Genomic DNA, 14,118 nt, shown 5'->3' with positions numbered 1-14,118 from the left:
ACATATACAGAGCCCAAAGCCCGGTTTTGCTGGAGACATTTTTTTTGCACAAGCCCACAATATTTTGTGCTGCACTTGTTGATCAGAATTAGCCACTTAGAGGAGTTTTACTCCTGCCTGGGGTTAATTGTGAGATACCAAGAGATAAAGGTATCCAGCATTCAAGACTTCAATATGAATAGCAGTATCTTGCTTCAATCAAGATCCAAAGTCAGCAATCTCTTATAAATCAAGGTGCCATCTAACCACTGCAGAGGTTGCTTGGTTGCAAATATGAGGAAGATCTGCTGATGTGAATGATGGCTTTTTGCTCCACTAAATTGAATGATGGCTTTTTGCCTTAAAGACCGTGCAATTTTGTAGCAGAGCTCTCCCACTGACAGCTCACAACTGATGTTTGAACGTCAAACAGATTACTCAGGTCAAGCTGAAAAAGACAAGGAAGGCTCAGCAGAAACTCAAGACTGTCAAGAAATGAGTGGGAAAAAAGCAAGTGAAAGGGAACCTTACACAGGGGTATAACCCTTGCCTGAAGCATTGTCCTTAGTGCAGACAGCTACACGCCTTATTGGCCAGGTGCTGAATTTATATGACAATAAGAAGATTAATCACGGTAATTGCACATGTCCTAGCTGTAAAGGGTGTAGCTGAAGCTAATGAATGAATCAGACAAGCAAAACAGCTGTCTTGTGCCCACATCCACACTCTTCTGTTGCACTGATCAGCGACCCATCTCATGCAAAACACAACCACCCTACTGTACTGCCTCTCTGATTTGGGCTTGCTATCATAGTGAGCAGTAGTGACCATATCAAAGCCAGAACCTCTGTGCATGGGTCTTGGGTATTGCACATTTGTATAATATACAAATAACGTGCAATAATTGCACATTTATATAATATACTAATGAAGCTTTACATCTTTTCAGTCTGTGCCATTTTACTGCCCTCTCAGCAGAAGTCCATACTGCAGTTTATGAAATAATTTCAGCCCTTTTCTGTGCCAAGCAACATCCCAGATCAGGAAAGTATACCACCTCTGGTTACTTACAGGCCTGGTCCTATAAGTAACTCCAGATCAAGCACTCTGACTTGAAATTATAGCCCTTTACAAGTCAACAGACCTTTGGGCCATACTCATGACCCCAAATGGACATAAGCAGCAAAGTCTAGTCTTCACCATCAGTCCAGGGGAAGAAAAAAGCATAGACATTATTGGAGGTTCAGCTGCCAGCACTGATTCCAATCACTTGCTCATTCTTGTACCCAGATCATTGCTAAACTCACTAAATATTAACAAAAATAAACATCTAATTTGGTATTGTATGTAACTGAAATTCAGTGCAACATGGCTAGAGGACAAAACACCTTCAGGATGACTTCAGAATTAGAGCGTTCATTTTTCATGACAGCATCCCTCCATGATCCCTTTCATATCATTGGGAAAAAAAAAATGCATGAAAACAATGTCTGGGCTTGAATTCGGCAGCATCAGATTCTGCCTTTGACCTTGGACAAGTCACCTACTCTTCCCTGTTTTGTTCCCCCAGTTCCCCGTTTAAATGCCATACGCTTTGATATTTAGTGCACACTTTTAGTTGGGACTATTTGTTTAAGTTGTGATGGACTTGGTTTTTTTTGTTGTTGTTATTGTTGTTTGGGGGTGGTGGTGGTGTTTGTTTTATATAACTTACCACAAAAAAATAAAAATACACTTTTCAGTGGCGCCTGATCCTGGCTCATGGGAAAAGAGGAAAAAAAGCAAAAGAAGTTATAGGTTTCTATTTCCTTTTCTCTTTTTTCTCATTTCCTTAGCCCATTAACATTTCTGTTTAGCTGGAAATCCATAAGTGAAAAGCAAAGACATGTCTCATCAGTCTACAGTGTGGTATGAAATTGAATCACACGCAAAACAGGGAGGAGAGATCGGGCAAAAAGGGTGTGTGAGCAAGAGTCAGACTGCTGGGGCGACTCCCTGCCCTGCCTGCAGGAAAGGCATCGGGGCAATATGCCACAAATATCGGGGGACACCCTGCCCTGTCACTGTCGGGGTGGAGGGAGGGGACCCAGGAGATGGGGAGGAATGGAAACAGGTCCCTGCTCGGTGTCACAGGTGAGGTCCCTACCTGCCTTGCCTCCCGAGATGCCCTTACACAATGGGTTTGAGGCCCTGGAGCTCAAAGGACAGTATGGTGAGGATGTGGGGGAAAGTCACAGGAGGCTGTCTAGAGCAAGGAGGTCAACTCCATGCCTCAAGACTTCCTCCAACAAGAAGGCAAGAAGGGTAACGGCCCCACATGTCAGACAGACCCTACCCTTAGAGAAGTCTGCTTCCTGCCTGGGACATGGGTCAGGGATATTGCCAGGAAACTTCCTGGCCTTGTTCACCCCTCCAATTATTACCCCTTAGTGATAATTCACACTGGCAGCAATGAAATTGCTGAGAGAAGCCTGAGGGCTGTCAAAAGGGACTTCAGGGCATTGGGGTGGTTACTGGATGGAGTAGGAGCACAGGTGGTGTTTTCCTCTAGCTTCTGAGCTCCCTTGAGTGAGCTGTTTCGGGGGCTTTCTGCTGCTCCACCAATGGCTGTGAACAACTCTTCTGTCTTTGTTACTTACAAGTAACCAGACGTGTACCAACAAGTCAACTTCACCCGTTCAGCTAACCCAATCTGAGAGCTTCTTCTGCATGGGGAATCATTTCAGTTTCCACCTGGCTAAAAGGAAGCTAAGAATTAACTTCTCCTTCCCAAACTTCCATCGCTATCAGCTCAGGGTTGCCCTTATTCCCCTCACACCTGCCTATCTTCCTGCTGGTCTTTCTTCTGAGAAAAGGACACGTGTTTTGGTGCTTAGCCAACCTGCCCGGTGTATATGCTTTGCAGGTTTTTTTGTTTGTTTTTTTACTATGGTCCATTCTCAGGCATTATGCATAGGCTACAGTACCTCAATTCCTTGTGGCTCACATCAGCTCTTCTACAAGGGGCTTCACTGCTCACTGAACCCATTCAACCTCAACCATAAAGCACATAATGGCATACTTGAGCCTTCTGCTGGACCCACTCCACAAGAAAAAGGCACATAACCATAGCATTTCACTGGTGACCAAAATCCAAAGGGTATCATTAGAGCCACAGAGCAAGCAGGGCCAAAAAGCATCCTGTTATCTGACTTATCTCTTAAAACGAGGGGAATTACCCCACTGGGGGCTTATGTTGGCTTCTGACAAGCCTGCAAAATTATGTAAGACAGCACAAAGTCCATCTTAAACAAGCTGGCTAAAGTCAGTATTCCAGCTCCTTTCAGTTCGGCCCAATAGCCCTCAGTCAAACATGGAAATATTGACATGATGGATAGCAAAACTGACCTCTTGGCACCCAGCACCAGTGGCACCACAGGGACTGCTCCTATTAGGAACGTGTTGGCTTGGCAGAGCTGATCAGCCCCAGTTCACTGTGCCACGTGCAACTTCAGAGTTGTGCCAGGATATTGACTTCTTCCTGGCAGGGCCACACTACCCAGAATAACTGGAATTTCTCCATGGCTTACAGAGCGCTGCCTATCTGCAATGATCTTCACTGTTTTAATGTATTCATCACAATGGAAATTTACTAGTCATCATGGAAGCATGGTAATAGTAGGCTTTTCTGAGAAGTTTTGAGGCCACCTGCTTACCTCTTCCCTTCTCCTTGCCTGCACCTGAAACTTGTAGGAAGTGTTTAATTTGTTCATTCCCAGAAACCTTCATTTCAAAGTGTATCTGGGGACAGCCTGACCTGCCGTGCAAAGGCAGTCTGATTTACAGTCCTTTGCAAACCCTTAGTAACCTTGAAGGCAAGGTAAAGGACAGGATGAGCAATTCCAGGGAATTCCCATGAGCAACCATATCACTAGGCTCCCAGTCCTGGTATCTCTTTTCTTGCCATTCATAGTCTGCTAAATTCTGCACTTAAATGTGTATTAAAATCTAGGTGCCAAAAAAAAAGCACCTCATTGTGCACAGCCCTAACCTCCAAGATTAACCAACATTAGAGGCTGACGATGAAGATGGTGGTGGCACAATGGGCATACTATCAAGGTACGATCAAGGTTTGTACTTGTACATTTACATATTTAAAGAATTACTACAAAACTTCATCACTCAAGTTGGCTAAGGCTCTGTGGGAATTGTCACAAGGACCACTGATCCTCACAGCACATCCTTCTCTGGTGCATTATCAGGGCATCTCCAGGACAAACAGACATCCTGCTCCCACCAACCTCCTCCCCAACAGCTCTAAGAAGAGATTGAGGTCAAACGTGCTTTTCTGTTTACAGTGCACGATAAAGGAAAGAGAATTACACAAAGGCAGATTTGTGGACACAGACCTCCAGATATAAAACCTTCTTTCTTCTTTATTGCAGGGAAAATAGATTTAGGAGGGAAAGAGAAGGGGAAACAATGGTTTCCTCTCCAATGGTTTCGCTCATTGTCCTTCAAGCAAGGCAAACCCATCTACATAAACAGTTGTCTAAACTACTATCCCTTTGAAGCTGTTTTTTTTTTTAGTTCAGGACAGACTAGCAGAGGTTGTAGATGCAGATGGACACAACAAGAAATGCTATTCACACAACAATTTGCACAAAAGGACCTGGAGATTCTGCCCAAAGGGCACGGAAATCCAGTCCTGCTGTTGAGATTGAAATAAAGGTAATGCAGCCACCAGACTCTGTGGAAAGGACTGTCAAAAAAATATGTCAAGGTCAAACCATCCCACGCAGGACACAGGATTAGTTGGAGGACCAGGGAAACAAATCCCAGAGAGGAACAAACTTCTCCATAGCACTGAAGAGTTGGGCTCTGAAAGATGGTATTAGAAAATGGGATCAAAGGAGGCTCTTAAGGTCAAGACCCAAATGCAAAGCAGTGTGATGGCTGAAGGCCATGGGAGCACAACCTGATGACTGTGCCAAAATGCTCAGTCTGCTTGCACATGGAGAGAGGTGTTAGGCAAGTGGTTTCATGTTGTTCTGCAGGCACATTTGTGCAGCCCTGCCCTGCAGAGGGTGGGAGACCACAGGGCTCTCTCGACTCTGACAGTCTGCTTGTGAACTCCACAGAGTCAGGGTGAGAAATAATACTGAGGGGATGGCCCTGGGCCAGGCAGTCACCACAGGTAACAGGCACTGCACGCTGCTGCCTAGCTGCCACCCCCCCACAACCATTTTGCCAAAGACATAGCAGCCTGCCCAAAATACAAGGAGGAAAAAGGACATTTAGGTGATTCTACTCCTTACCTTCTGTTCTCCACCAGGGAGAGGGTGAGGGCTCTTCATCTCACTGCTCTTCCTCTCAGTAGCAGAGGCCTGACAACAACTCACTTAATGAGACCTGTCTGAAGTGTCCCTCAGCAGGACACAACATGGCTTTGGGCACGACAGCAGTGAAGGGGAACACGGGTGTTGTGAGGCACTCCTGACAAAGCACACTTCAGCAAGGCATAGCAATACTGCTGAAGGGCTGACGCTGAACACACAAGACCCCAAAATCATCCCAGGAGAACAGCACCCAGCTAACACCAACTCCTACTGCTGGCAGGGAAGAAAGCTACAGAAGCACACCTGCCAAGAGGCTGCACAAGTCAAGTCTGCAGGCACAAAACCTTCTCAAAAGCCAGAAGAGAAGGGAGGAAGGCCCCAAGGATGCTCCTTTGTCAAGGGGAAGCTCTGGGATCGGAGGTCGGTCCCTGCCTGGGCTGCCTGTGCCCTCTTGTGGCTGCCTGACAGAACACCAAGGCCACGCTGCACCGGGTAGGCCCAGTTACATCACATTTACACACAGAATCCGTAGGATTATTTATCTATCTCCCACTCTGGAGACAGCTCTCAATCCCAAATCCATCAGCTTTAACACAGGACAGAAGCTGAAAAGCACAGAGCAGCCGAGCACAGACAGCCCCGCTCAGACCCAGAGGGAAGCACCACAGGGCTATGGCAGGAGGCAGCCAGCCTCCACTACTCCAACTACTCCTTCATATCTGCTGCTGGCCCTAAGGGCCAGGCAAGTGTCACTGCTACCTGTTGGTGTTCTCCAGGTCTCAGAGGTGGCAGGTCCTTCCCTCTGGGCAGCTGTGGACACTCAGCTGCCTCTGGTGCCTCTCCATCCCATGACATCTGATGCCAATGAGCAGGAATCCAGTCAGCGCAAATCTTACCCTCGCTGGCCAAAACTGACCAGAAAAGCCTGAAAGCTGTGGTAACAGACCACTCCTCATATTAAAGGAAGGCAATGCCCCCATTTATACAAGATCATATGAGGATTTTACAAGGAGTAAAGGATGACAGGGACATTTGGAGGCTTTACCAAGCGTTACTAATGTGAGGCCTAATGCTGTTTTCTGCTCTGTACCTGTTTCATTTCCCAAAGGCCTGTGATCTTCTGCTTTTCCCCCTCCACAGTCATCACAGCGGTACAAGAGATCTTCCATGTTAATTTCTCCAGATAAAGAGGAGAGAAATGATTTTACTGAAGCCAGAGCAGCCTGGCTTCCCAGCCTGAGAAGTCTGGGGGCTGCCGCCCCATGTCAGGCACACAGTGTGACAGCAATCAGCTGCCACCCAGCCCTTGTGCCTGCCTCTTCTGTTCCACAGAGGGCTGCCCATCAGGTGTGTACACAAATAACCATGACCAGCCACAGTCCCCCTTCTCCTAGAAGGCTATAAAGGAGAAAAAAGGGTCTGCAGGAGCTGCATTTACCTGGAGCCTGCTTTACATTTCCAAATAAAGTCTGAGTGGCCTCTCCTTTCAAGTAATTTCATAAAGTAGTTTGGGTTGGGGAAGGGACCTAAAGACCATCTAGCTCAACCCCCCCTGCCATGGGCAAGGACACTTCCCACCCAAAAGCCACAGTCAGCCTGTCTTTGGGCACTTCCAGGGATGGGGCAACCACAGCTTCTCTGGGCAACCTTTGCCAGTGCCTCACCACCCACATAGTAAATAATTTCTTCCTAATATCTTGTCTAAACCTATCTTCTTTTAGTTTACAGCCATTACTCCTCATCCTATCACCACTCCCTGATAAAGAGTGCCTCTCCAGATTTCCTGTAGGCATCCTGTAGGTAATGGAAGGTCACTAGTAAATCCCCCCCAAAGCCATCTCTTCTCTAAACTGAAGAAACCCCAGCTATCTCAGCCTCTCTTGATAGAATTAATAAATCCCAGCAGCTGGTTCTAGTGGGGATAAAACTGCATTTGGTGTTTGAGTTACCTTTTGGCCCTCCCCAGCCTTGTAGGATGCAAAGTCACCTCAGCATTCGAGTTAATCACAGCTCAGCAGGGGGAGGAATCTGAGAAGTCCACTGGGAGAAACACAAGTTATTTCTGCACCAGCTCCGTGAAGTATTTTACTGCCCAGTCTCCTGCTCATCAGGTTTAAAAACTGCTTAGTGGATGTTTCTCCTTGAGAGCTACAGCACCTTTCCAGCTACTGCACCACACAAGGGCAAGCCAGGCACAGCTAGAAAGGTTAAACATGAACTAGAAAGCTGTGGAGTCCATAGGCCAAAAACCTACCCAGCCAAACTTTCATGCCTTATCATTAAGGGTGCATTTGCAATAGCAACCTCTGAAATGCACCCATCAGTTCTGTCTTCACTTGGAGCTAGGAAAAGCAGGAGGCTGCTCAGCTCTGCAAGGCAGGAAGAATTAACCTTGAATTAACCAGCCTTTGAGACAGCCAGTGTAGCCCATGCAATGCTTCAGGCCAGTAAAAGAGACCACAGCTGAGCAGACCTCAGTCTCACTTACCAACCACGCAGGCCTGCCTTGTAGTGAGAAATGCCTGTGAAAAATGCTGCTTGTTACCAAAATACTGTCACTTAGCCTCCTGCTGAAGTCAAGAAGCAAACAGCTACAGGAGTGGTCAGAGTAATAACAAAAACTGTTGAAAACCGAGTTCCTTAAGAGGCACACTGGTAAAGAAACACAGAGCATATAGCTGCCTGACTGCTGCTTTCAGAGCATCTTTGAGCTCAGCAGCACTGATAGAAGGCTCTTTGTCACTTTCTTTGCCTGCTAGGTTACCGTTAGCTTTTCCTTCTGTAGTTAGCTCCTCCAGCCACTTCAAGACTGAAGTCAGCACATCCCTGCACACCCTCCCCACTATACCATGCCTTTAGCCATGTTCTAGCACAAGACCTCCCCAGCAAACATGCAGCACAGGGCTTGCCACCACATCAGCCTTTCCCCCTGGCCTTACTGTGAATATAATCAATCCCCAATCTACCCAGATGAGGCAAGGTTTCAGGGGAAAAGTCAGTACATTCCCCCCCAAAACTCTAGCCCACCATTCTAGGTCAAACTACTCCAACATGAGCCAGCCAAATTCGATTTTTCTTTTGTCTCCTGAGCTCACACAGACACACACCCCTCAACCAACCTACCCTTAGAACTGCAACCAGACCTTTAAGGAGGTTAATAGCAAACGTTTATTTTTCCTTTATTAAAGAGCAGGGTGCACCCATCCTGCTGTTAATGGAGTGACTTCATATTAATTTTCAAATTGTTCTCTATGCTTTAGATGTAAGTCAGCTAAATACAATACATTTCTCTAATTCCTTTTATCTCAAAGTGCTTTACATAGTGACACTGGGAGGAGGCTGTCCTACAAGCCATCTCCTACACAGAGATCGTCTCATTCCCAGTGCTGTAACGTAGGCACATCTGGTGTGCAACGTAGCAGCTCATGGCACATGATGACATGCAGAGATCAAAAGCTCAGGGGGAGCAGATACAAGAAGAAATTACCAGGGATAGAACTGACCTGAAAACTGCAGCAGATGAAAGGTATTTTTTATCTTCTCCTCTGAAAAAGCTGATGCCCAATTGCCAGAAGTCTGTAGACACCAACAAAATAAATGCAGGGTATCACTGCCTCAAGACCCAAAGATATATTCTCCAGGCTTTCGCTCCACATTTGAAACACATTTCTTCAGCCAAGAGCAGCTGATGCAGGCACTCATCTAATTAGGGTGATCAGCACAAGTCACAGGCAGCTCAGCTGTGTTAAGTGAAAACAGAACCGGGGTGGTAGCAACCAGCACCTGCAGGTCAGCCTTTTCTGAGCTGAAGGAGGTGGATTCAAAGCTATTTGAGTAATTTTAGAATGTGTTCTTCCAGCTCTTGGGATGAGGAGGACTCAGGTTTCATGTAGCTACCAACCCCTAGCAAATAATACCATGTGTGCAGTATAGCTATAAAGAAAGGAGCCCCCTGAGGAGCAACTCAGTGGCATATAGAAAGTGTCTGCTCAGTGACAGGAAAGCCTGTGCTCACTAGGGGTCTTCTACGGGAAGGTTTTCTCAGATCTGTTGTGAAGTTGCCTTTGTCTTATGTTCCAAACCAAAGCCTGTATTCCCCAGTCTATTCCTCCCTCCCCTGGACAAAACCACAGCAGCTCAGACTTCTTACAGCAAAGATACAAAATCCCTACTGCAGCATCTCCCAGGAGAGGATGAAACTTAATGGAGTTGAAGACAGCAACCTGGTTCTGGGAACCAACACGCTAACACAGAAGTTATGATTGCTATAGATGGCTCGGTCTTCACAGCAGAGAGGGTGACACACCAGAGTGCAGAAATGCCAAGTGAGATGAAAAGTGACATCCTTCCCAGTGGATTTTGAAACATACGGTCACATCCCTCACATGTACATGTGGAAACATCTCAAATTTCCTCACTGGGGATGGCAGCCTGAGAGATGCTGGGTTTCCCAAAGGGGCATGCATCTCTAGGTCTGCTGTTAAATTGCAGAGGAAATTTTAGCCTCAAGACTATGCCCAGACTGGGCAGGCTCTTTCTGGAGACAAAGAACCTGGCCTGGAACTGTGATTTCTATCCAAAGTGTGAACAACAGTGCCAGAGTAGTAACAAACCAAAGGCATTTGCCTGTGGGTGACATCTGTATGTAGGAGCACCATGGGGGAATTCTGCACCAAGGATTGTCACGTGCCAACATCTTCCAAGGTCTCCATCTGCCTGCTACAACCACAGCAAATTGTCAAGGCCTTTTAACAAGGCCTGGAGCCAAGCTGCAGCCAGCTGCAAGTTACACAGTTTTCCTACTTGCTTTCTTCTCCCAAAGGTCCCAGGTGCTTAGCTCTGGTTATTCCCCCCGCCTGGATTACAAGCTCCCAGTGCCAAATCCCCAACAAACCCCTCTTGTGACTCATCTGGCAGAAAGCTTCTCTTGCAGGCTTCTTTAAAAGGAGTATGGATGAACTTGGAAATAGGTAGTTCATGGTTCTCCGTAAGATTATTTTGTGCTGCTGGCATCTACAGGGTTGTTAAAGGAGTAAGCTGTCGGCAGAACCTGTGTGTATGGCTAGGCAACAGCACCCTCTGCCCCAAGGAATGAGTGGAGTAGACAAACGGACAGGCAGCCAGCATCTGTCCTGAAAGGCTTGCTTACAAAGAAGGGAGCCCAGGACTCCTGCCTCGCACATGGCTGGCCTCAGACTATGCCAAAGCGGATTGCATATAAAAACAGAAGTTTAAAAACAATGGGTATACGCTGCACGTCTCCACAGAGGACAGTCTGTAGACAGCCACCCAGGACCAGCAGCCAGGACCAGCCCAGCTCTCAAGGGGTAGCTTCGCAGCTGCATTCCAGTCACAGCTGGAGAAGTGGGACAGCTGGAGGTGGAACTTGTGCTTTTTGCTCCATGATCAGCATCAGGCATAGGGAGGTAGGGGAGGGAGCAAGGCCACTGCTGGAGAGGCACCTCATCCATCTGTTCGGCAGGCTACATTTGACAAGTCATTCACTCAGGAGCAGTTTCCTTCTGTGCTCCAGGCATCTGCTTAGATCTCATTGGGATAAAACCCAAGTTTGGCCAGAGACATCTCTCTCCGGAGTCGCATAACCTCCCAGAACATCAGCTCCACTACAAGGCAAAAAGCGGGTAGGGAAGAAGAAAAGAAAGAAATCAGTAAGAAAGGCATAACTAGACACCACCTCGTGTCATACTGTGCAGCCCAACCACGCTCATCCCACAACCGAGGCAGGCAGACATGCTGGAGGGTCCCAGCAGGAGACTGGCCCATCAGGTCACCCCTAACCAGCTCCACCCCAAGGCAATGCTCCCAAGAAGCCGAAGGGCAAGGAATGGGTGCACTTATCCCTTCTACTCATGCCTCTTTTTTTGCCATTAAACTGTTTCTCAAAGATCCAGGGAGATCCAAAGCTGGCCCACAGAAAGCCCCCACCACACCCAGCTACTTTCCCCTCTTACCGTCCTGCCTCACCAAGCCCTGCTGGATATACCGAATGTAGGTGAAGAAGTTGCACGCTGCCGTGATCTGAGGAAGAGAAAAAGAAAAAGGAGTCAGGTACAGAACTGCTTTGCCTCAAGGGGCCTGCCACAGCACCCAGCAGGTATGCTGTTAGTGTTCAGCACCTAAGAAATAGTACCATGTATCACCAGACAGAAAGACACAGGAAGAAAGCTGATAAAAATATCCAAGTTCTGGGCATCTGCAATACCATGCCAGGATACTGCACTGCCCACAACAAACAGTGTGGGAATTTCTACTGCAGGCTTGAGACCTAACTGGTCACTAACTAATGTGGCAGCAGAGTCCACAAGCTCCCTTCTAAAGCACTACTTTCTGACTCAGTGAAAATCTCTGGAGTTAAAAGTTTGTGCAGGAAGTCTGCAGGCAGGGAGGTAGGGGAGTTTCTGACACATTACGGTGTGAAGCAAATTAAATCAAGCTAAGTCCATGTGTTGCAGGATCGGCTCTTCTGATACACAACTCAGGAAAGCAAAAACTTTTAAATGCTCTGTTGAATTACAGCCCTCGTGGCAGCGTTAATAAATCATTCACCTTCTCCCTTCCCTCTAAAGGAAAGGACAGTGTGTTCTCATAACAATTTGAGTCAATAATCCGTACCAGAACAGTAACAAAAGCCAGCATTTAAAAAGCAGAAAATCATGGCGTTTTATAAATGAGAACGACAAATAAATAAAAACTGAATTCCTGTAATGAATCAAACCATGTAAGTGAACACACTGAAGACAGGTTGCCTGAATGAGCATAACCCAGAGCACCAGGGCCTGAGACACGTCTGGAAACCTCTGCATTAGCCACTCTGATCAAGAGCCACCACAACTCTGAGAACAAACTCAAGGCCCACAGATCTCTGTCAGTTTGAGGGATGACACAAGAGCTCCTCCACCTCGAGGCGTGGAACAATTTTGGAGGGCTGAGGCACCCTGGGCAGGTGGAAGACTCACCCTGGCCCTGCAGGATGGGGAAATGTAGTAGTAATTTCCAGAATCCCCCAGCGTGATGCGGTGCTTGCAGGTCCTGGGGAGGCCGCTTAGGGCACACTTCCTGCAAGGAGAGAAAACAACACTTCAGCCCAGAGCAATCCAGAGGCACAGCAGAACACAGCAAAGCAACAACTTCAAGGCTACCCCCAGGAGATGGAAGGGGGAGCTCAGAAGCCAGACCCATGTCGGTGAGCATTAAGAAGGAAAAAACACGGCTGATAATGAGCCTTTTGCACCTAGGAAGATCCTATAAATGGTGAGGTTAGGAGGCTAAATATCTGGTACCATAAATTATTCCATGCCCAAGAAAACCAAAGCATCACCTTTCCGTGGCAGACAGCCTATGACAGAATCACAGAAAGTATGAAAGAGGTAAAGCTGAAGCATAGTATAACAAGTGTTATCTGGACTCCTCTCTTCATTCCTCTCCTCTAACATGACATGGAAGATGTCCCTTGAGGTGTCCCTGCTTGGACTTTTTCCATGCACCAAGCCAGAAGCAAACCTCGCTGCCACGCTGTCTGCCACGCTGCAGGAAAACACATTTAAGGGCAGCTGATAACCCTGAAAGCATTACACGGGAACTCTGAAAGAAAGATTGTAAAAATAAAGCCTCCTCTGAGGAAAAACAGGAAGCTATCAGGTATTCTGTATGGCCTAAAGCTTGCTCATCACACTTTGTCACCACCAAGTGGCACGAACCCTGTTGTCACCGGCGACTCGTACTTAAAACGAGCCACACTGTAACCTTTATGCTAGGCTCCTCTTCATTAATTTACACCTGATTTGAAGCCACATGGGGTGACTTTGTGCTGACTTCAGGGGGCTCTGATAAGGCTTGAAGTCCCTAAGAACAAGCCCATCCCTTCCTGTGCTGATGGGGAAAAAAGTTTGGCTTCACAACTGTAAAGAGATTTCAGACAAAGTGAAGAAAAGTATAATCCTTTCAAGACAATACAGCTCCCAGAAAGATCGCAAAAAGATGTGGCCAGCAAGGGTGCAGCACGCCTCTATTTTCTTGCCATTTCCTTCCATTATTCTCAAGATGAATGGTTCCCAGTACCAGCCAGTGGTCCCTCCTTTACCATCACTTAGAGCAGTGAAGCAGAATTTTCTGCTGCAGAGTCATTACCACGTTTCCCCAGAAGAAGAAACATGAGGTGGGAAGAGGGACGTCATTCCCCAGCTGCACAGATTACTCTGGGAGCCACGAAAGATGACAACACACACAGGAGATGATGTGCCAGAGAGCTTCTGAGCATGTCTTGGTGCTTGCTTTCCACTGCTACCAAGAAAATATTAGCTGCAAGTATTAGCTCAGAGTGGAAGCTTGGGTTGTGAGTGTTCAGATGAAATAAGAAGCAATCCTTGCCCAAATATTAACACAACTTAAAGGGTTTAAATTCTCACAACGTGCAGGATGACCAATACCTTTGTAAACAAGATACCTGTATGAAATCCTTAATTTGAGCACTTCAGCACACCAGAAAAAAGAGAATCCTGCTGGTCGCTGCTTGGTTGGTACCACTTGGTGAACCACCAGCTCTCACAACCCTAGCTAGCAGTAACCTAAACCACAGCATTTGTACATTCACCTTTAAGCACTCTCTATACCTCAGAGCACTTTGCCGGGCATGCCATCAGGAAAGTCAGTTATCCTCAGCACCTCCTGGCCAGCATTTTGCTTTGATGCCATATGGGCAATGTAGCCAACTTAGTCCCTGCCTGTATAGACTCCTGAAAGCCTTACACTGAAGTCTGTACAATAGGGTGGCAAGGACCCAAGCTTTCTCATTTTTGCTCCA

The 14,118-nt window shown here is 47.0% G+C and overlaps 1 protein-coding gene across 11 annotated transcripts in view; it reads right to left on the bottom strand.

Moving 5' to 3' along the window:
• Window positions 1-8,441: 8,441 nt before the first annotated feature.
• Window positions 8,442-14,118, bottom strand: part of RAB3IL1 (RAB3A interacting protein like 1) — a 32,353-nt gene continuing 26,676 nt past the window's right edge. For all 11 annotated transcript variants that reach the window (XM_072039137.1, XM_072039141.1, XM_072039136.1 and 8 more), the window contains 3 exons: window positions 12,275-12,374; window positions 11,270-11,336; window positions 8,442-10,921 (listed from right to left, as the gene is read on the bottom strand). In XM_072039137.1, the coding sequence (XP_071895238.1) occupies window positions 10,839-10,921; window positions 11,270-11,336; window positions 12,275-12,374 (250 nt within the window). In that variant the 3' untranslated portion in view covers window positions 8,442-10,838. The remainder of the gene's footprint in view (window positions 10,922-11,269; window positions 11,337-12,274; window positions 12,375-14,118) is intronic.

Source organism: Anas platyrhynchos, chromosome 5, assembly GCF_047663525.1.
Source record: "Anas platyrhynchos isolate ZD024472 breed Pekin duck chromosome 5, IASCAAS_PekinDuck_T2T, whole genome shotgun sequence".
Taxonomy (NCBI): domain Eukaryota; kingdom Metazoa; phylum Chordata; class Aves; order Anseriformes; family Anatidae; genus Anas; species Anas platyrhynchos.
This window is presented reverse-complemented; position numbering and strand designations above follow the sequence as displayed.